Source organism: Epinephelus lanceolatus, chromosome 18 (assembly GCF_041903045.1).
Source record: "Epinephelus lanceolatus isolate andai-2023 chromosome 18, ASM4190304v1, whole genome shotgun sequence".
Taxonomy (NCBI): Eukaryota; Metazoa; Chordata; class Actinopteri; order Perciformes; family Serranidae; genus Epinephelus; species Epinephelus lanceolatus.
The window spans coordinates 31,595,760-31,617,133 of NC_135751.1; the positions used below are offsets into that span (position 1 = coordinate 31,595,760).

Below are 21,374 nucleotides of genomic sequence, written 5' to 3' on the forward strand. Positions count from 1 at the left end.
ATGACATTAATGTCAAATTTCAGCTTAAAATAAGCTTGCTTCATGATGGAGTCAAAGCAGTATTGAAATATTTCTGCCGGGCTGCAGCAGGAGGATTAGAAGTTGAAATGCCCACATCTGAAAACGCATTTCCGACAGCACTTGAATGCAGCAGCAGCGTTCAGCCACTGAGCAGCGAGCGAGCTGCCAACCTGCGTCTGCAAGGCCGTGCTGCTGCTGCACATCAAACACTGATGAGACCAACACAAGACACACTGGAACACTCTCCACCTCCACCAGCTGCTGCACGGACTGTTTTATCCCGGCCCTGCAGGTGTGAACGACCGGAAGTAGTTTGGATTGTGGCAGCAGACGATTCAAGAAGAAGAAGAAGGAGCAGGTGCGCTGCCTGCCGGGATTTTCTCTCCAAGGCATTTATCTCAGAAGGTTACACACTTGGGGGGAGGCTGTTGTTTGCTGTCACTTCCGGGGGAGCCGTCCGTGAATTAGCAGAGCACATCACCGGTGAGGAGGAAGAGGAGAAGTTCATCAGCATCGATGCTCCGTGCAGGAAGGATGGAGGAGTTTGTGACGGAGGAAGAGGAGCCGTGGTACGACCAGCGGGACCTGGAGCAAGGTGAGACATCAGTCCTCCTGTGTAAGGGTTGTGTGTGTGAGTGTGTGTGTGTGTGTGTGTGTGGATGTAACAATGCCCCGTCACAGTCACTGGTGTTGGCGTTTGGGATGAACGGATTCATGCAGGAGGGGGTGGATGGATGGAAACGCAGGGAGGAGGTTGCATCCACTGTAAAGCACATTTCATGCACGAGTGCGCGCACTATGAAGACAGTAAAGCATGTATGTGTCTGTCTCTGTGTCTCCCCTCCTCTGCCAATTATTGTGATCTTGTCAGTGATGTTTCCCAGAATAGTCCTGCTGTCTGACTGAGTGAATGTTGCCTCTGTTTCATCTGCAGGGTCACATCTTACATCCCAGCACTCCTCTCCTCCTGGCTTTTCTTTATTTAATCCATCAACACTGTATTCAGAGGGATGTGAAAGCATCTGTGAGGATGTGTGGCATTATTCATGGTGTGCGTGTGTGTGGGGAAAATGCAGAAATGTTGAAGCAATGATCGATTGTGTGACACCTGGAAACAGGCCAGCAGCATGATTAGATTACTGTCCAGGCCAAACCTTGTCCTGTAACTGGGAAATGTCACTCAAATTAACACATACTGATCAGGAGGAGACTCGAAATGACCACGAGGAGATGCAAAACCACAAACAGATGCATTACAACTACAGAAAAATGCAAAATGATGATTAAAAAGAGGCAAAACACCCTCAAAGTGTGTGTTATGCTCCAATGTAGGAGCAAGTACAAATTCTGATAGATGATATTGAGATAGAAAGAGTATAGGAGAACATATAAAAAACCAAAATATCAAAGTCCATCGCAATATTGAATAAAGCAAAAGGCATTCTTGACTCAAATTCATGACATATAGTGGACCATTCTTTTGATACTTTCATGTAAATTCTGGGGAAAAACATATAAAACAATCCCAAATCTGATTTCCTTGCTTCAGGAGAGAGCCATCAGAGTCATTAACAGAGCCGATTATCGCAAAACGACGAATAAATTATTCATAAATATCACAGGCACTCAAATTTAGTGAACTTGTGGATTTTAAAATAGCGTCGCTAATGTACAAAGCAAACAACAGCGTGTTAGCAGACTATATCTGGAAGTCATTTCCAATAAGAGATTGTCAGAGAATGTAGATCGACTACTACTAAACCCATGTTGATAGTTAGAAAGCAAGATGATTAACAAATATGAAACTGAAGTATGAACACCAGAGGCTACATGATATGTGTTGGGATATTTGGGCCTATAAACAATGAATGTTAAAAGGGTAGGTGTAATAAGCTAAGGCTTCAGCCTGCATCTTTGTGGCTCCTGTTTTGTTTTGTGTTGTCACCATGACCTCCAGCATGCACTGGAGCGGTTTGCAGCCGAGTGTGAAGCAGTCGGGATGAAAGTCAGCACCTCCAAATCAGTGGCCAGGGTTCTCTGCCGGAAACAGGTGCATGGCCCCCTCTGGGTTGGGAGAGAGTTACTGCCTCAAGCGAGGGAGTTCAAGTATCTCGGGGTCTTGTTCACGAGTGAGGGTAGAATGGAGTGTGAGATGGATCGGCGGTTTGGGGTGGCTTCTGCATTGATGCAGGTACTGCGCCGGTTTGTCGTGGTGAAGAGGGAGCTGAGCTGGAAGGCAAAGCTTTTGATTTACTGGTCCATTTACGTCCCAACCCTCACCTATGGTCATGAGCTCTGGGTAGTGACCGAAAGAATGAGATCGTGGATACAAGCGGCTGAAATGAGTTTCCTCTGTGGGGTGGCTGGGCTCAGCCTTAGAGATAGGGTAAGGAGCTCGGACATCTGGAGGGAGCTCGGAGTAGAGCCGCTGCTCCTTGGCGACAAAAGGGGTCAGTTGAGGTGGTTCGGGCATCTGACAAGGATGCCTCCTGGGAGCCTCCCGTTGTGTTTTGGGCACGTCCCACTGGTAGGAGGCCCCATGGCAGACCCAGAACACGCTGGAGGGATTACATATCTTATCTGGCCTGGAAACTCCTTGGTCCTCCAGGAGAGGAGAGGGACGTCTGGGGTGCTTTGCTTGGCCTGCTGCCCACACGACCCAGCCTTGGATAAGCCGATGAAAATGGATGGATGCTCAAAAAGCTTTAACTTAATGTTTATGTATTGTCCATCTACCAGTATATTTCAGTTTTACAAGTCGGAAAATGAGTGAAATAAATGAAACTAAACTGAAGGTGGGGCCATTTGCATATCCATGCCCAGGGGCCCATTGTCTTGTAATCTTCATGTCCAGTCGTGCCTGTGACCTTAAATGAACATGGAAGGCAGGAAATCTATCAGAGGTGTTGCCTTTTTACATTTGCATAATGAGATGCAGCAGTGTGTGTCCAGTTAAATGGATGCACTTTCATCGACAGTGTGTCTCAGAGCAGAGATGTGCGTCCTGGCGAGTGTGTCCCTCTGCTCGCCTCAGCATCACCCCATCCCCTGATTACCTGCTGACCCAGAGAGCTAAAGCAGCTTTGCGTCTCATCATCGCATTGTACGCAGAGGCAGGTGGATTCTGCTGTGTGTGTGTATAGTATTTATGCGCGTGTCGCCATGCAGTCTGTATCTCATCTCAGCATTATTCCGCATGGAGCTTGAAGTCATTAAGCCCCTCGCTGATCTGATTAGGGAGCCCCAGACCAGACCTCCTTAGTGGGGATCAGAGATTCTAGGCTTTGGGGTCAGATCGGAGGCTTCACACACACACCATCCTGCATGCGCTCATGATTTTGCCCCAGAAATGCTGCTGTTATGCAACTTCTGGTCTGCCAGCTCTGAGATTTGGTGACCCCTGTGTCCATTATGATCTGGCAAACATATGAAGTCTGTCTGGGCAGATGGTGGTGTGGTGATGTTATGTTTTTGTCGTCATGCGAGTGAACGTGAGGGCAGTTTTGGATAGATGTCATCACTGTGACAGCCATTAGATGTGTGGTGGTTGGTATTTCCTCAGCACAGCCTCTTGCTTCTCTCATACGGGTGCACAATTCTGAAATTACATAACTAAGACCCGGCACGTGTCGACCCTCTGGAGCAAAAGCAGCGCTGTGACTGAGTTGGACCTCGGGGGCTGAAGGCCTCGCTGTGCTCTCTCCTCACACACTCTCAGCTCATTATCACTCACCAGTGTTCTCTTATCAGTTCTGCTTTGTTGAAACAGGAAGTTACAGCCTGTCCCTGCCTCCCTCCGCAGCATTGGAGGCAAATGTAACTACCTATGCATGTAAGCTGATGATGCCTGTTAAAGGAACAGTTCACCCAGAAATTAAAAGCACATATTTTTCCTCTTACCTGTAGTGCTGTTCATCAGTGTAGATTGCAATTGGTGAGATGACAATAAGCCTTTGGGGGCAAGGGCCAATATTTCACAACATATAGCTGCAGCTACATCCCGTTTATACATTCCATGACACGCTCCTACAAACCAGTACAAGACAAACGCACCAATGCAGTGGTAACTTATTTGAACCCTGCCACAATGCAACGTTGTAGTAAATAAATATATCCGGCCAGACGTGGCAATACATTACTTTATTCATTTATGTTATTCATTATACGAAGACATGATTCACCTTATAATACCGAGATGTAACCCTTACCCTTTCCTTAACCTTAAATTTAACTGCTTCTCTTAAGCTAACAATTCATTGCTAGGTGCTAACTTCGGCTTCTGGACCCATCACGTAAGTATGGTGGGCAAGTCCAGCCACAGCTACACCTACTTCAATCTTTCGGGCTGATCCAGTACATTGGATTTACATGGCGGGCGGCACGGTGGTGCACTGGTTAGCATTGTCACCTGACAGCAAGAGGGTTCGTTGTTTGAACCCAGGGTGGAGGAGCCCTTCTGTGCAGAGTTTACATGTTCTCCCCGTGTCAGCGTGGGTTTTCTCCGGGTACTCCTGCTTCCTCCCACAGTCCAAAGACATGCAGGTTAATTGGTGACTCTAAATTGTCCGTAGGTGTGAATGTGAGTGTGAATGGTTGTCTGTCTCTATGTGTCAGCCCTGTGATAGTCTGGTGACCTGTCCAGGGTGTACCCCGCCTCTCACCCAATGTCAGCTGGGATAGGCTCCAGCACCTGGCGTTCAAATGTGATTGTCAACACTACTCTACAAACAGACTACAAATAAAAAGCAGAACACTTTCAAAACCACAATCTTGTCGTGTTGCCTCCAGATTCTGCATACATATGCAGCGACAACACAAAAACAATCTAGATTGAGGAATAGCACTACAGTTAAAAGGAAAAATATGTACTTTTGATTTTAGGGTAAAATGTCCCTTAAAGTATACAAGATTAAACAGAGGGATTCCAGGTGCATTCAGGCATACAGTAACTCAGTAAACTACATCCAATCTCTTGTGTTTCACACCTACAGTGTCGCACGTGTGTGTGTTCTTGTCATCGCTCACGCCCAGCGCTGTGGTGATAAAACACTGCATTCATGTCCAGTAATGGGTGTCAATGGCTCCCTCTGTGTCTTCCCGTCTCTCCACTCCTCCACTGCTGTGTTGTTAGGCGCTCCAAGTATGCAGAGCCAGCAGGATTCTTCTCCTCCTCCTCTTCCTCCTCCTCAGCCCAGCTAGGCTTTTTTTCAGCAGAGGAGATGAATAATGTATGTTTCAAGCTGTGTTGTAAAAACACAGTGACTGTGAGGGTGGTGTCTGCACTGGTATCAGTGTTCAGAACCCCCTGGTGTGCAGATGGCTACAGGTTTGTGTCAGTTAGCTTTCATGAACACAACTTGTCAGAAAAATCAGTATTTTAGAAACCTCAGAGGTTTTAATCAAGGACAGGATGTTATGTTTCCCCATCTTAAATTCATCATTAAATCAAGGTAGTCTGATCAGGGAGGGTGCCTCAGCTGCAGTGAAAGCTTCTCTTCAAATCACTTGTTCAAATCCTTTAAAAGAAGTTGGACACTTCGTTTAATCCACCACTTTCTGCTGTTTATGTCTGTTCTGCTTTCCTGGCTCCCGTCAGACCTGCACTTGGCAGCCGAACTCGGCAAGACCCTCCTGGAACGCAACAAGGAGCTGGAGGACTCCCTACAACAGATGTACATCAACAATGAGGAGCAAGTGCAAGAGATAGAGGTACGCTTGTCCCACATATTGTTCTCTGCAAGCTAATTATCGGAGCACTGGGAAAGAAAAAAAAAAACAGCAAAAAGAACCAGAAGTGTTTGTTCTGTGAACATGAAAGGACCCGAGTCCTTATTAGTCAGAAGTTTGGCTGAGGATAAGTGTACTCAGATACAGACACAGAACACAACTCTGAGTGAATCACATCAAACAAAAAAATACTGTTACTGTCATGAGTGTGTTTCAGACAAGTGCAAATGTCTGCTGTGTGTCACATCAGTGTCTTTTAGACTTGCTGCCAAACACATCACAATGCATTTGTTTGGTTGAGTCCAACATGGCTTAAAAGAAGTGCATTCAGCGTCCACAGAAACAAGAGATAGGTGTCATTAAATTTACACTGTACAAGTGGTCACAAGTGTGTTAAAAAAAAAGCTATATAAAAAGTCATAGCTTAGTATGCCATCAAAATGACATAAAGCTGACATATCAATGCGTTGGATGAACTGCTGTTCCACTCATTTAATTGCTGAACTTGTCTCCCTGCAGCACCTCTCCAAGCAGCTGGATATGTTGAGGGAGATGAACGAGCAGCATGCAAAGGTGTACGAACAGCTGGATGTGACTGCCAGAGAGCTGGAGATCACCAACGAGAAACTGGTGCTGGAGAGCAAGGCCTCGCAGCAGAAAATAGACAGGTGACCATACATTTCTGTAACAAGAGTGATGTCACACATCAGGAAATAATAGGGCAACTTTAGTGGACTTAACATTTTTGCTCTCTTAAACAATTTCATAATCATGATCAGGGATTAAAGCACTTACAAATCATACTAGTGGCCTTAATACTAACGATTTCAATGGCTGCCTCTGTTCTCTCTGAGTATGCTCCTTCACATTCTTTATGTTGTAACAGTGGCTCACTGCAGCTTTAGGATAATGGTATGCTAATCAAACAGAGAATTACATCACCATAATAATGACAAGCAGCACTGAAAAAACATTTGTGTGTGCACAGGTTGGAGGGCACCATGGAGACCTTGCAGAGTCAGGTTGACAGCCTTACAACTCGGGTGGAGGAGCTAAGAACTCTGGAGGAGCTGAGGGTCCGTAGAGAGAAGAAGGAACGCCGCAAGACTGTGCACTCCTTCCCCTGCCTCAAAGAACTCTGCACCGCACCAAGGTCACTAACTGTCAGAATTTTATTTTCTAATGGACAATATACATGTACAAAAAAGCACTTTGTTCACACAGATCAGTATGTTAGTAATGCTTACTGCATGCAATACATATGAAGTGAGGCTTCTGCAGCATAGATGATGGGTTGATTAAAATGATTCTCCAGTAATTATCAGACTGCACACGTCTGCAAAGCCAGAAATCATATTTACATATTTTGCCAAAATGTAGTCAAATATAGTTTTGACATATTACTTTACTATAAAAGTTATTGTATCATCAAATTTATAATATGTCATAAAAATGTAATATAAGAAGTCAAAATGTAACATTTACGAAAAATAGTATGACATCCAAAATATCATAAAAAAGTCATAGTATAGTATGACAACCAAAATATCATAAAAAAAAAGTCATAGTATAGTATGACATCCAAAATATCATTAAAAAAGTCATAGTATAGTATGACATCCAAAATATCATAAAAAAGTCATAGTATAGTATGACATCCAAAATATCATTAAAAAGTCATAGTATAGTATGACATCCAAAATATCATAAAAAAGTCATAGTATAGTATGACATCCAAAATATCATAAAAAGGTCATAGTATAGTATGACATCCAAAATATCATAAAAAAGTCATAGTATAGTATGACATCCAAAATATCATTAAAAAGTCATAGTATAGTATGACATCCAAAATATCATAAAACAATCATAGTATAGCATGACATCCAAAATATCATAAAAAAGTCATAGTATAGTATGACAACCAAAATATCATAAAAAAAAAGTCATAGTATAGTATGACATCCAAAATATCATTAAAAAAGTCATAGTATAGTATGACATCCAAAATATCATAAAAAAGTCATAGTATAGTATGACATCCAAAATATCATTAAAAAGTCATAGTATAGTATGACATCCAAAATATCATAAAAAAGTCATAGTATAGTATGACATCCAAAATATCATAAAAAGGTCATAGTATAGTATGACATCCAAAATATCATAAAAAAGTCATAGTATAGTATGACATCCAAAATATCATTAAAAAGTCATAGTATAGTATGACATCCAAAATATCATAAAACAATCATAGTATAGCATGACATCCAAAATATCATAAAAAAGTCATAGTATAGTATGACATCCAAAATATCATTAAAAAAAGTCATAGTATAGCATGATATCCAAAATTTCATTAAAAAAGTCATAGTATAGTATGACATCCAAAATATCATAAAACAATCATAGTATAGTATGACATCCAAAATATCATAAAAAAGTCATAGTATAGTATGACATCCAAAATATCATAAAAAAGTCATAGTATAGTATGACATCCAAAATATCATTAAAAAGTCATAGTATAGTATGACATCCAAAATATCATAAAAAAATCATAGTATAGTATGACATCCAAAATATCATAAAAAGGTCATAGTATAGTATGACATCCAAAATATCATAAAAAAGTCATAGTATAGTATGACATCCAAAATATCATAAAAAAATCATAGTATAGTATGACATCCAAAATATCATAAAAAGGTCATAGTATAGCATGACATCCAAAATATCATAAAAAAGTCATAGTATAGTATGACATCCAAAATATCATTAAAAAAAGTCATAGTATAGCATGATATCCAAAATATCATTAAAAAAAGTCATAGTATAGTATGACATCCAAAATATCATTAAAAAAAGTCATAGTATGACATGATATCCAAAATATCATAAAAAAAAGTCATAGTATAGCATGACATCCAAAATATCATTAAAAAAACTCATAGTATGGCATGATATCCAAAATATCATTAAAAAAGTCAGTATAGTATGACATCCAAAATATCATTAAAAAAAGTCATAGTATGACATGATATCCAAAATATCATTAAAAAAGTCATAGTATAGCATGACATCCAAAATATCATTAAAAAAACTCATAGTATGGCATGATATCCAAAATATCATTAAAAAAAGTCAGTATAGTATGACATCCAAAATATCATAAAAAAGTCATAGTATAGCATGATATCCAAAATATCATAAAAAAGTCATAGTATAGTATGACATCCAAAATATCATTAAAAAAACTCATAGTATGGCATGATATCCAAAATATCATTAAAAAAAGTCATAGTATAGTATGACATCCAAAATATCATTAAAAAAGTCATAGTATAGTATGACATCCAAAATATCATAAAAAAGTCATAGTATAGTATGACATCCAAAATATCATTAAAAAAACTCATAGTATGGCATGATATCCAAAATATCATTAAAAAAAGTCATAGTATAGTATGACATCCAAAATATCATTAAAAAAAGTCAGTATAGCATGACATCCAAAATATCATTAAAAAGTCATAGTATAGCATGACATCCAAAATATCATTAAAAAAGTCATAGTATAGTATGACATCCAAAATATCATTAAAAAGTCATAGTATAGTATGACATCCAAAATATCATTAAAAAAGTCATAGTATAGTATGACATCCAAAATATCATAAAAAGGTCATAGTATAGTATGACATCCAAAATATCATTAAAAAAAGTCATAGTATAGTATGACATCCAAAATATCATTAAAAAAAAGTCATAGTATAGTATGACATCCAAAATATCATTAAAAAGTCATAGTATAGTATGACATCCAAAATATCATAAAAAGGTCATAGTATAGTATGACATCCAAAATATCATTAAAAAAGTCATAGTATAGTATGACATCCAAAATATCATAAAAAGGTCATAGTATAGTATGACATCCAAAATATCATTAAAAAAAGTCATAGTATAGTATGACATCCAAAATATCATTAAAAAAGTCATAGTATAGTATGACATCCAAAATATCATAAAAAAGTCATAGTATAGTATGACATCCAAAATATCATTAAAAAGTCATAGTATAGTATGACATCCAAAATATCATAAAAAAGTCATAGTATAGTATGACATCCAAAATATCATAAAAAGGTCATAGTATAGTATGACATCCAAAATATCATAAAAAAGTCATAGTATAGTATGACATCCAAAATATCATTAAAAAGTCATAGTATAGTATGACATCCAAAATATCATAAAACAATCATAGTATAGCATGACATCCAAAATATCATAAAAAAGTCATAGTATAGTATGACATCCAAAATATCATTAAAAAAAGTCATAGTATAGCATGATATCCAAAATTTCATTAAAAAAGTCATAGTATAGTATGACATCCAAAATATCATAAAACAATCATAGTATAGTATGACATCCAAAATATCATAAAAAAGTCATAGTATAGTATGACATCCAAAATATCATAAAAAAGTCATAGTATAGTATGACATCCAAAATATCATTAAAAAGTCATAGTATAGTATGACATCCAAAATATCATAAAAAAATCATAGTATAGTATGACATCCAAAATATCATAAAAAGGTCATAGTATAGTATGACATCCAAAATATCATAAAAAAGTCATAGTATAGTATGACATCCAAAATATCATAAAAAAATCATAGTATAGTATGACATCCAAAATATCATAAAAAGGTCATAGTATAGCATGACATCCAAAATATCATAAAAAAGTCATAGTATAGTATGACATCCAAAATATCATTAAAAAAAGTCATAGTATAGCATGATATCCAAAATATCATTAAAAAAAGTCATAGTATAGTATGACATCCAAAATATCATTAAAAAAAGTCATAGTATGACATGATATCCAAAATATCATAAAAAAAAGTCATAGTATAGCATGACATCCAAAATATCATTAAAAAAACTCATAGTATGGCATGATATCCAAAATATCATTAAAAAAGTCAGTATAGTATGACATCCAAAATATCATTAAAAAAAGTCATAGTATGACATGATATCCAAAATATCATTAAAAAAGTCATAGTATAGCATGACATCCAAAATATCATTAAAAAAACTCATAGTATGGCATGATATCCAAAATATCATTAAAAAAAGTCAGTATAGTATGACATCCAAAATATCATAAAAAAGTCATAGTATAGCATGATATCCAAAATATCATAAAAAAGTCATAGTATAGTATGACATCCAAAATATCATTAAAAAAACTCATAGTATGGCATGATATCCAAAATATCATTAAAAAAACTCATAGTATGGCATGATATCCAAAATATCATTAAAAAAAGTCATAGTATAGTATGACATCCAAAATATCATTAAAAAAAGTCAGTATAGCATGACATCCAAAATATCATTAAAAAGTCATAGTATAGTATGACATCCAAAATATCATTAAAAAAGTCATAGTATAGTATGACATCCAAAATATCATAAAAAGGTCATAGTATAGTATGACATCCAAAATATCATTAAAAAAAGTCATAGTATAGTATGACATCCAAAATATCATTAAAAAAAAGTCATAGTATAGTATGACATCCAAAATATCATAAAAAAGTCATAGTATAGTATGACATCCAAAATATCATTAAAAAGTCATAGTATAGTATGACATCCAAAATATCATAAAAAAAAGTCATAGTATAGTATGACATCCAAAATGTCATAAAAAAGTCATAGTATAGTATGACATCCAAAATATCATTAAAAAAGTCATAGTATAGTATGACATCCAAAATGTCATAAAAAAGTCATAGTATAGTATGACATCCAAAATATCATTAAAAAAGTCATAGTATAGTATGACATCCAAAATGTCATAAAAAAGTCATAGTATAGTATGACATCCAAAATATCATTAAAAAAGTCATAGTATAGTATGACATCCAAAATGTCATAAAAAAGTCATAGTATGGCATGACATCCAAAATATCATAAAAAGGTCATAGTATAGTATGACATCCAAAATATCATTAAAAAGTCATAGTATGGCATGACATCCAAAATACCATAAAAAGGTCATAGTATAGTATGACATCCAAAATATCATTAAAAAAGTCATAGTATAGTATGACATCCAAAATATCATTAAAAAAGTCATAGTATAGTATGACATCCAAAATATCATTAAAAAGTCATAGTATAGTATGACATCCAAAATATCATAAAAAAAGTCATAGTATAGTATGACATCCAAAATATCATAAAAAGGTCATAGTATAGTATGACATCCAAAATATCATAAAAAAAAGTCATAGTATAGTATGACATCCAAAATATCATAAAACAATCATAGTATAGCATGACATCCAAAATATCATAAAAAAGTCATAGTATAGCATGACATCCAAAATATCATAAAAAGGTCATAGTATAGTATGACATCCAAAATATCATTAAAAAAGTCATAGTATAGTATGACATCCAAAATGTCATAAAAAAGTCATAGTATGGCATGACATCCAAAATATCATAAAAAAGTCATAGTATAGTATGACATCCAAAATATCATAAAAAGGTCATAGTATAGTATGACATCCAAAATATCATAAAAAAGTCATAGTATAGTATGACATCCAAAATATCATTAAAAAGTCATAGTATAGTATGACATCCAAAATATCATAAAACAATCATAGTATAGCATGACATCCAAAATATCATAAAAAAGTCATAGTATAGTATGACATCCAAAATATCATTAAAAAAAGTCATAGTATAGCATGATATCCAAAATTTCATTAAAAAAGTCATAGTATAGTATGACATCCAAAATATCATAAAACAATCATAGTATAGTATGACATCCAAAATATCATAAAAAAGTCATAGTATAGTATGACATCCAAAATATCATAAAAAAGTCATAGTATAGTATGACATCCAAAATATCATTAAAAAGTCATAGTATAGTATGACATCCAAAATATCATAAAAAAATCATAGTATAGTATGACATCCAAAATATCATAAAAAGGTCATAGTATAGTATGACATCCAAAATATCATAAAAAAGTCATAGTATAGTATGACATCCAAAATATCATAAAAAAATCATAGTATAGTATGACATCCAAAATATCATAAAAAGGTCATAGTATAGCATGACATCCAAAATATCATAAAAAAGTCATAGTATAGTATGACATCCAAAATATCATTAAAAAAAGTCATAGTATAGCATGATATCCAAAATATCATTAAAAAAAGTCATAGTATAGTATGACATCCAAAATATCATTAAAAAAAGTCATAGTATGACATGATATCCAAAATATCATAAAAAAAAGTCATAGTATAGCATGACATCCAAAATATCATTAAAAAAACTCATAGTATGGCATGATATCCAAAATATCATTAAAAAAGTCAGTATAGTATGACATCCAAAATATCATTAAAAAAAGTCATAGTATGACATGATATCCAAAATATCATTAAAAAAGTCATAGTATAGCATGACATCCAAAATATCATTAAAAAAACTCATAGTATGGCATGATATCCAAAATATCATTAAAAAAAGTCAGTATAGTATGACATCCAAAATATCATAAAAAAGTCATAGTATAGCATGATATCCAAAATATCATAAAAAAGTCATAGTATAGTATGACATCCAAAATATCATTAAAAAAACTCATAGTATGGCATGATATCCAAAATATCATTAAAAAAAGTCATAGTATAGTATGACATCCAAAATATCATTAAAAAAGTCATAGTATAGTATGACATCCAAAATATCATAAAAAAGTCATAGTATAGTATGACATCCAAAATATCATTAAAAAAACTCATAGTATGGCATGATATCCAAAATATCATTAAAAAAAGTCATAGTATAGTATGACATCCAAAATATCATTAAAAAAAGTCAGTATAGCATGACATCCAAAATATCATTAAAAAGTCATAGTATAGTATGACATCCAAAATATCATTAAAAAAGTCATAGTATAGTATGACATCCAAAATATCATAAAAAGGTCATAGTATAGTATGACATCCAAAATATCATTAAAAAAAGTCATAGTATAGTATGACATCCAAAATATCATTAAAAAAAAGTCATAGTATAGTATGACATCCAAAATATCATAAAAAAGTCATAGTATAGTATGACATCCAAAATATCATTAAAAAGTCATAGTATAGTATGACATCCAAAATATCATAAAAAAAAGTCATAGTATAGTATGACATCCAAAATGTCATAAAAAAGTCATAGTATAGTATGACATCCAAAATATCATTAAAAAAGTCATAGTATAGTATGACATCCAAAATGTCATAAAAAAGTCATAGTATAGTATGACATCCAAAATATCATTAAAAAAGTCATAGTATAGTATGACATCCAAAATGTCATAAAAAAGTCATAGTATAGTATGACATCCAAAATATCATTAAAAAAGTCATAGTATAGTATGACATCCAAAATGTCATAAAAAAGTCATAGTATGGCATGACATCCAAAATATCATAAAAAGGTCATAGTATAGTATGACATCCAAAATATCATTAAAAAGTCATAGTATGGCATGACATCCAAAATACCATAAAAAGGTCATAGTATAGTATGACATCCAAAATATCATTAAAAAAGTCATAGTATAGTATGACATCCAAAATATCATTAAAAAGTCATAGTATAGTATGACATCCAAAATATCATAAAAAAAGTCATAGTATAGTATGACATCCAAAATATCATAAAAAGGTCATAGTATAGTATGACATCCAAAATATCATAAAAAAAGTCATAGTATAGTATGACATCCAAAATATCATAAAACAATCATAGTATAGCATGACATCCAAAATATCATAAAAAAGTCATAGTATAGCATGACATCCAAAATATCATAAAAAGGTCATAGTATAGTATGACATCCAAAATATCATTAAAAAAGTCATAGTATAGTATGACATCCAAAATGTCATAAAAAAGTCATAGTATGGCATGACATCCAAAATATCATAAAAAGGTTATAGTATAGTATGACATCCAAAATATCATTAAAAAGTCATAGTATAGTATGACATCCAAAATATCATTAAAAAAGTCATAGTATAGTATGACATCCAAAATATCATAAAAAAAGTCATAGTATAGTATGACATCCAAAATATCATTAAAAAAGTCATAGTATAGTATGACATCCAAAATGTCATAAAAAAGTCATAGTATAGTATGACATCCAAAATATCATTAAAAAAGTCATAGTATAGTATGACATCCAAAATGTCATAAAAAAGTCATAGTATGGCATGACATCCAAAATATCATAAAAAGGTCATAGTATAGTATGACATCCAAAATATCATTAAAAAGTCATAGTATGGCATGACATCCAAAATACCATAAAAAGGTCATAGTATAGTATGACATCCAAAATATCATTAAAAAAGTCATAGTATAGTATGACATCCAAAATATCATTAAAAAAGTCATAGTATAGTATGACATCCAAAATATCATTAAAAAGTCATAGTATAGTATGACATCCAAAATATCATAAAAAGGTCATAGTATAGTATGACATCCAAAATATCATAAAAAAGTCATAGTATAGTATGACATCCAAAATATCATAAAACAATCATAGTATAGCATGACATCCAAAATATCATAAAAAAGTCATAGTATAGCATGACATCCAAAATATCATAAAAAGGTCATAGTATAGTATGACATCCAAAATATCATTAAAAAAGTCATAGTATAGTATGACATCCAAAATGTCATAAAAAAGTCATAGTATGGCATGACATCCAAAATATCATAAAAAGGTTATAGTATAGTATGACATCCAAAATATCATTAAAAAGTCATAGTATGGCATGACATCCAAAATACCATAAAAAGGTCATAGTATAGTATGACATCCAAAATATCATTAAAAAAGTCATAGTATAGTATGACATCCAAAATATCATAAAAAAAAAACATAGTATAGTATGACATCCAAAATATCATAAAAAGGTCATAGTATAGTATGACATCCAAAATATCATAAAAAAAAGTCATAGTATAGTATGACATCCAAAATATCATAAAAAAAAGTCATAGTATAGTATGACATCCAAAATATCATAAAAAGGTCATAGTATAGTATGACATTCAAAATATCATTAAAAAGTCATAGTATAGTATGACATCCAAAATATCATTAAAAAAAAGTCATAGTATAGTATGACATCCAAAATATCATTAAAAAAGTCATAGTATAGTATGACATCCAAAATATCATTAAAAAAGTCATAGTATAGTATGACATCCAAAATATCATAAAAAGGTCATAGTATAGTATGACATCCAAAATATCATTAAAAAAGTCATAGTATAGTATGACATCCAAAATATCATTAAAAAGTCATAGTATAGTATGACATCCAAAATATCATAAAAAAAAAGTCATAGTATAGTATGACATCCAAAATATCATTAAAAAAACTCATAGTATGGCATGATATCCAAAATATCATTAAAAAAAGTCATAGTATAGTATGACATCCAAAATATCATTAAAAAAAGTCATAGTATAGTATGACATTCAAAATATCATTAAAAAGTCATAGTATAGTATGGCGTCCAAAATATCATAAATAAAAGTCATAGTATAGTATGACATCCAAAATATCATAAAAAGGTCATAGTATAGTATGACATCCAAAATATCATTAAAAAAGTCATAGTATAGTATGACATCCAAAATATCATTAAAAAGTCATAGTATAGTATGACATCCAAAATATCATAAAAAAAAAGTCATAGTATAGTATGACATCCAAAATATCATTAAAAAAACTCATAGTATGGCATGATATCCAAAATATCATTAAAAAAAGTCATAGTATAGTATGACATCCAAAATATCATAAAAAAAAGTCATAGTATAGTATGACATCCAAAATATCATAAAAAAAAAGTCATAGTATAGTATGACATCCAAAATATCATTAAAAAAACTCATAGTATGGCATGATATCCAAAATATCATTAAAAAAGTCATAGTATAGTATGACATCCAAAATATCATTAAAAAGTCATAGTATAGTATGACATCCAAAATATCATAAAAAAAAAGTCATAGTATAGTATGACATCCAAAATATCATTAAAAAAAGTCATAGTATAGTATGACATCCAAAATATCATAAAAAAGTCATAGTATAGTATGACATCCAAAATATCATTAAAAAAACTCATAGTATGGCATGATATCCAAAATATCATTAAAAAAAGTCATAGTATAGTATGACATCCAAAATATCATTAAAAAAAGTCAGTATAGCATGACATCCAAAATATCATTAAAAAGTCATAGTATAGCATGACATCCAAAATATCATTAAAAAAGTCATAGTATAGTATGACATCCAAAATATCATTAAAAAGTCATAGTATAGTATGACATCCAAAATATCATTAAAAAAGTCATAGTATAGTATGACATCCAAAATATCATAAAAAGGTCATAGTATAGTATGACATCCAAAATATCATTAAAAAAAGTCATAGTATAGTATGACATCCAAAATATCATTAAAAAAAAGTCATAGTATAGTATGACATCCAAAATATCATTAAAAAGTCATAGTATAGTATGACATCCAAAATATCATAAAAAGGTCATAGTATAGTATGACATCCAAAATATCATTAAAAAAGTCATAGTATAGTATGACATCCAAAATATCATAAAAAGGTCATAGTATAGTATGACATCCAAAATATCATTAAAAAAAGTCATAGTATAGTATGACATCCAAAATATCATTAAAAAAAAGTCATAGTATAGTATGACATCCAAAATATCATTAAAAAGTCATAGTATAGTATGACATCCAAGATATCATAAAAAGGTCATAGTATAGTATGACATCCAAAATATCATAAAAAAGTCATAGTATAGTATGACATCCAAAATATCATTAAAAAAGTCATAGTATAGTATGACATCCAAAATGTCATAAAAAAGTCATAGTATAGTATGACATCCAAAATGTCATAAAAAAGTCATAGTATAGTATGACATCCAAAATATCATAAAAAGGTCATAGTATAGTATGACATCCAAAATATCATTAAAAAAGTCATAGTATAGTATGACATCCAAAATATCATTAAAAAAGTCATAGTATAGTATGACATCCAAAATGTCATAAAAAAGTCATAGTATGGCATGACATCCAAAATATCGTAAAAAGGTCATAGCATAGTATGACATCCAAAATATCATAAAAAAGTCATAGTATAGTATGACATCCAAAATATCATTAAAAAAGTCATAGTATAGTATGACATCCAAAATGTCATAAAAAAGTCATAGTATGGCATGACATCCAAAATATCATAAAAAGGTCATAGTATAGTATGACATCCAAAATATCATTAAAAAAGTCATAGTATAGTATGACATCCAAAATGTCATAAAAAAGTCATAGTATGGCATGACATCCAAAATATCATAAAAAGGTCATAGCATAGTATGACATCCAAAATATCATTAAAAAGTCATAGTATGGCATGACATCCAAAATATCATAAAAAGGTCATAGTATAGTATGACATCCAAAATATCATTAAAAAAGTCATAGTATAGTATGACATCCAAAATATCATTAAAAAGTCATAGTATAGTATGACATCCAAAATATCATTAAAAAAGTCATAGTATAGTATGACATCCAAAATATCATAAAAAAGTCATAGTATAGTATGACATCCAAAATATCATTAAAAAAGTCATAGTATAGTATGACATCCAAAATATCATTAAAAAAGTCATAGTATAGTATGACATCCAAAATATCATTAAAAAGTCATAGTATAGTATGACATCCAAAATATCATAAAAAAAAGTCATAGTATAGTATGACATCCAAAATATCATAAAAAAAAGTCATAGTATAGTATGACATCCAAAATATCATAAAAAAAAGTCATAGTATAGTATGACATCCAAAATATCATAAAAAGGTCATAGTATAGTATGACATCCAAAATATCATAAAAAAAAGTCATAGTATTGTATGACATCCAAAATATCATAAAAAAAAGTCATAGTATAATATGACATCCAAAATATCATAAAAAGGTCATAGTATAGTATGACATCCAAAATATCATTAAAAAGTCATAGCATAGTATGACATCCAAAATATCATAAAAAAGTCATAGTATAGTATGACATCCAAAATATCATAAAAAAACTCATTGTATAGTATGACATCCAAAATATCATAAAAAAAAGTCATAGTATAGTATGACATCCAAAATATCATAAATAAAAGTCATAGTATAGTATGACATCCAAAATATCATAAATAAAAGTCATAGTATAGTATGACATCCAAAAATGTCACAAAAAAGTCATTTCATAAAAATTAATAGTGTTGTATACTAAACAGAAAATTATTAAAAAGTCATAGGATAATCTATAATCTTAATATGATGTCATGATTTATGATCGATCTCATGATCCCTTTGGTTGGTTCACTGATTGTATGATTGTGTAGTTATAAAGTATTTATGAAACTGTGCTTTAAATCTCAGTCTGATGATGTAATACTTGTCTTTCATCAGGTATGAAGATGGTTTCCTTTTGGCCAACCCAGGCAGTGTGGACCTGGCTGAACGACGTCCAGTAGATGAGGAGAATGAGCGCCTGAGAGACATCGTGTCTTCCCTGCGCACAGCTGTGGCCACAGAGCGCTCTCAGAGGGAGGGCGCTGAGCGGGAGTGTGCTGCTGTGCTGCAGGAGTTTGAGCGTCTGGAACAGCGTCTTTTAGGAGCTGAGGGCTGCCAGCTGCGGGTCCAGGAGCTGGAGGCTGAGCTCCAGGAGATGCAGCAGCTCAGGAAGTCCAGGGTGTGTCTGATCGGGGGTATGGAGGACGGCTTGGAGACGCTGCTTAGCAACGGCCCTGAGACAGACACCCCAGAGGAGAGCGTGGCGCTGGAGGAGGGAGGTGACGGAGGTGAGGCAGGAGGACCAGGGCAGCAGGGAGGCCCAGTGAGGAAGAGCTGCAGCGACACAGCTCTGAACGCCATCTCAGCCCGTGACGCCTCAGGTAGGCGCCAGGGCAGCTACGCCCTCCATGCTAATGGTGTGCGCAAACGTGGCATGTCCATCCTGCGGGAGGTGGACGAGCAGTACCACGCCCTGCTGGAGAAGTATGAGGAGCTGCTGGGGAAGTGCCGGCGTCATGAGGAGAGCCTGTGCCATGCTGAGGTGCAGACCTCGCGACCTGTCTCCAGGGACCCCTCCATGAAGGAGTACAGCATGATCTCTGCGGGACCTTCGACATCAGGGGCCGTCGCCACCCCTCCCACACCCCCTCAAACTCCCTCCACCCCAGAGGCACTGGAGGGGATCAGCAGGCAGGTAGAGCAGGTGGACAAACGGCTCAGCCAGAACACGCCGGAGTACAAAGCCCTGTTCAAAGAGATCTTCTCCCGCTTACAGAAGACCAAGAGTGACATGAACTCCACCAAGAGCAGGAAGGGTCACAAATGAGCTGGAGCTGCTGAAAACAGTGACTGCACATGATTTAATTTACCTCACTGTTGTGAAGGCTTCTCGTCCTACATTTCACCACTCCTGACTTGCGGGTGGATGCCTGTAGTCATGGCGTTGGTTGATTAATGATGCATATTGTTAGCGGTGGAGGCTGATTAATCTGAAACTGCCAAATGTTATATCTCCCTACATGGATGGAAGATCGTTGATGTGGATGAAATGCCTTTTTCTGAGTGACCATACCCGACAGATAATCAGAACAGAGAGTTTGTTTCTGTCTTAGGACAGTGTAGTGTGTGATGTAGTATTTGTAATTGAGATGTGCTACTGCAGAAATGATTTAACTATTATTTTTTATTCATAGAAAGCAACAATTAAGCCAAATAATACTTAAAAAAGAGAAAAAAGAACAGCCATTGGCTTTGAAACTACTTACAGCATTTGAAGCATGCATCTGTCTAATAAACACTAAGTGCTAAATAAGTCTTAAAAAGCAGGTTTAAACTAAAATCACACGAGCTTTTAAACCAGCTTGAAGTTGCTTGAAGATGCAGCAGAGTGATATTTAACTGTGTTCTGAATTTGTTGGAAGGCCAAATCCTTCAGGACAGCTGCCAAAGTGTACTGTGTTACGTGTTTGAGGACAATTTGTTTACTTAAATGGTTTATTATGTCATGTGACGGAGATGATGCCTGAACAGGTGGAGATGCCTCTGTGGTGCTTTTACAGCATGCATTACAAGCTGCAGGGGAATGATCGCTGTGTCGGGGATGCGTTTGATCATTTCAGACATTACAACATCATCAGTTCTACGTGTTACCATTTCATTGTCAACGTTGTTCTTGTTGAAGGCCATTTAAAGGTTTTCTGTTGATTAAAATAAGAAGTGTATCGACCATGTTCCTTTACTGTTAAAGAGAAACTGTGGTATTTTTTCACTTGGACCCAACTTTCCCATGTTCTTGAGTCTAAGTGATGAATGGAAACAATTCTTAAAATCGGTCCAGTATTAAGAGCGATGCAGCTGCAAC

General features: G+C 33.8%; 1 protein-coding gene across 1 annotated transcript; it reads left to right on the top strand.

Annotated features, from left to right (window-relative positions):
• The first annotated feature begins 281 nt into the window (after window positions 1–281).
• On the top strand, window positions 282–21,238 carry cdr2l (cerebellar degeneration-related protein 2-like). The gene is made up of 5 exons (XM_033644943.2): window positions 282–616; window positions 5,618–5,730; window positions 6,268–6,416; window positions 6,737–6,901; window positions 19,409–21,238. The coding sequence occupies exons 1-5, from the start codon at window positions 538–540 to the stop codon at window positions 20,337–20,339; spliced, it is 1,437 nt and encodes a 478-aa protein (XP_033500834.1). The 5' UTR covers window positions 282–537; the 3' UTR covers window positions 20,340–21,238.
• Window positions 21,239–21,374: the final 136 nt, after the last annotated feature.

Bases quoted from the DNA above. Each gene is read 5' to 3' on its own strand.
- cdr2l (XM_033644943.2), top strand. From the start codon at position 538: ATGCTCCGTGCAGGAAGGATGGAGGAGTTTGTGACGGAGGAAGAGGAG. The intron at 617-5,617 runs GTGAGACATCAG...GGCTCCCGTCAG, and splicing joins CCAGCGGGACCTGGAGCAAG to ACCTGCACTTGGCAGCCGAA. The intron at 6,417-6,736 runs GTGACCATACAT...GTGTGTGCACAG, and splicing joins TCGCAGCAGAAAATAGACAG to GTTGGAGGGCACCATGGAGA.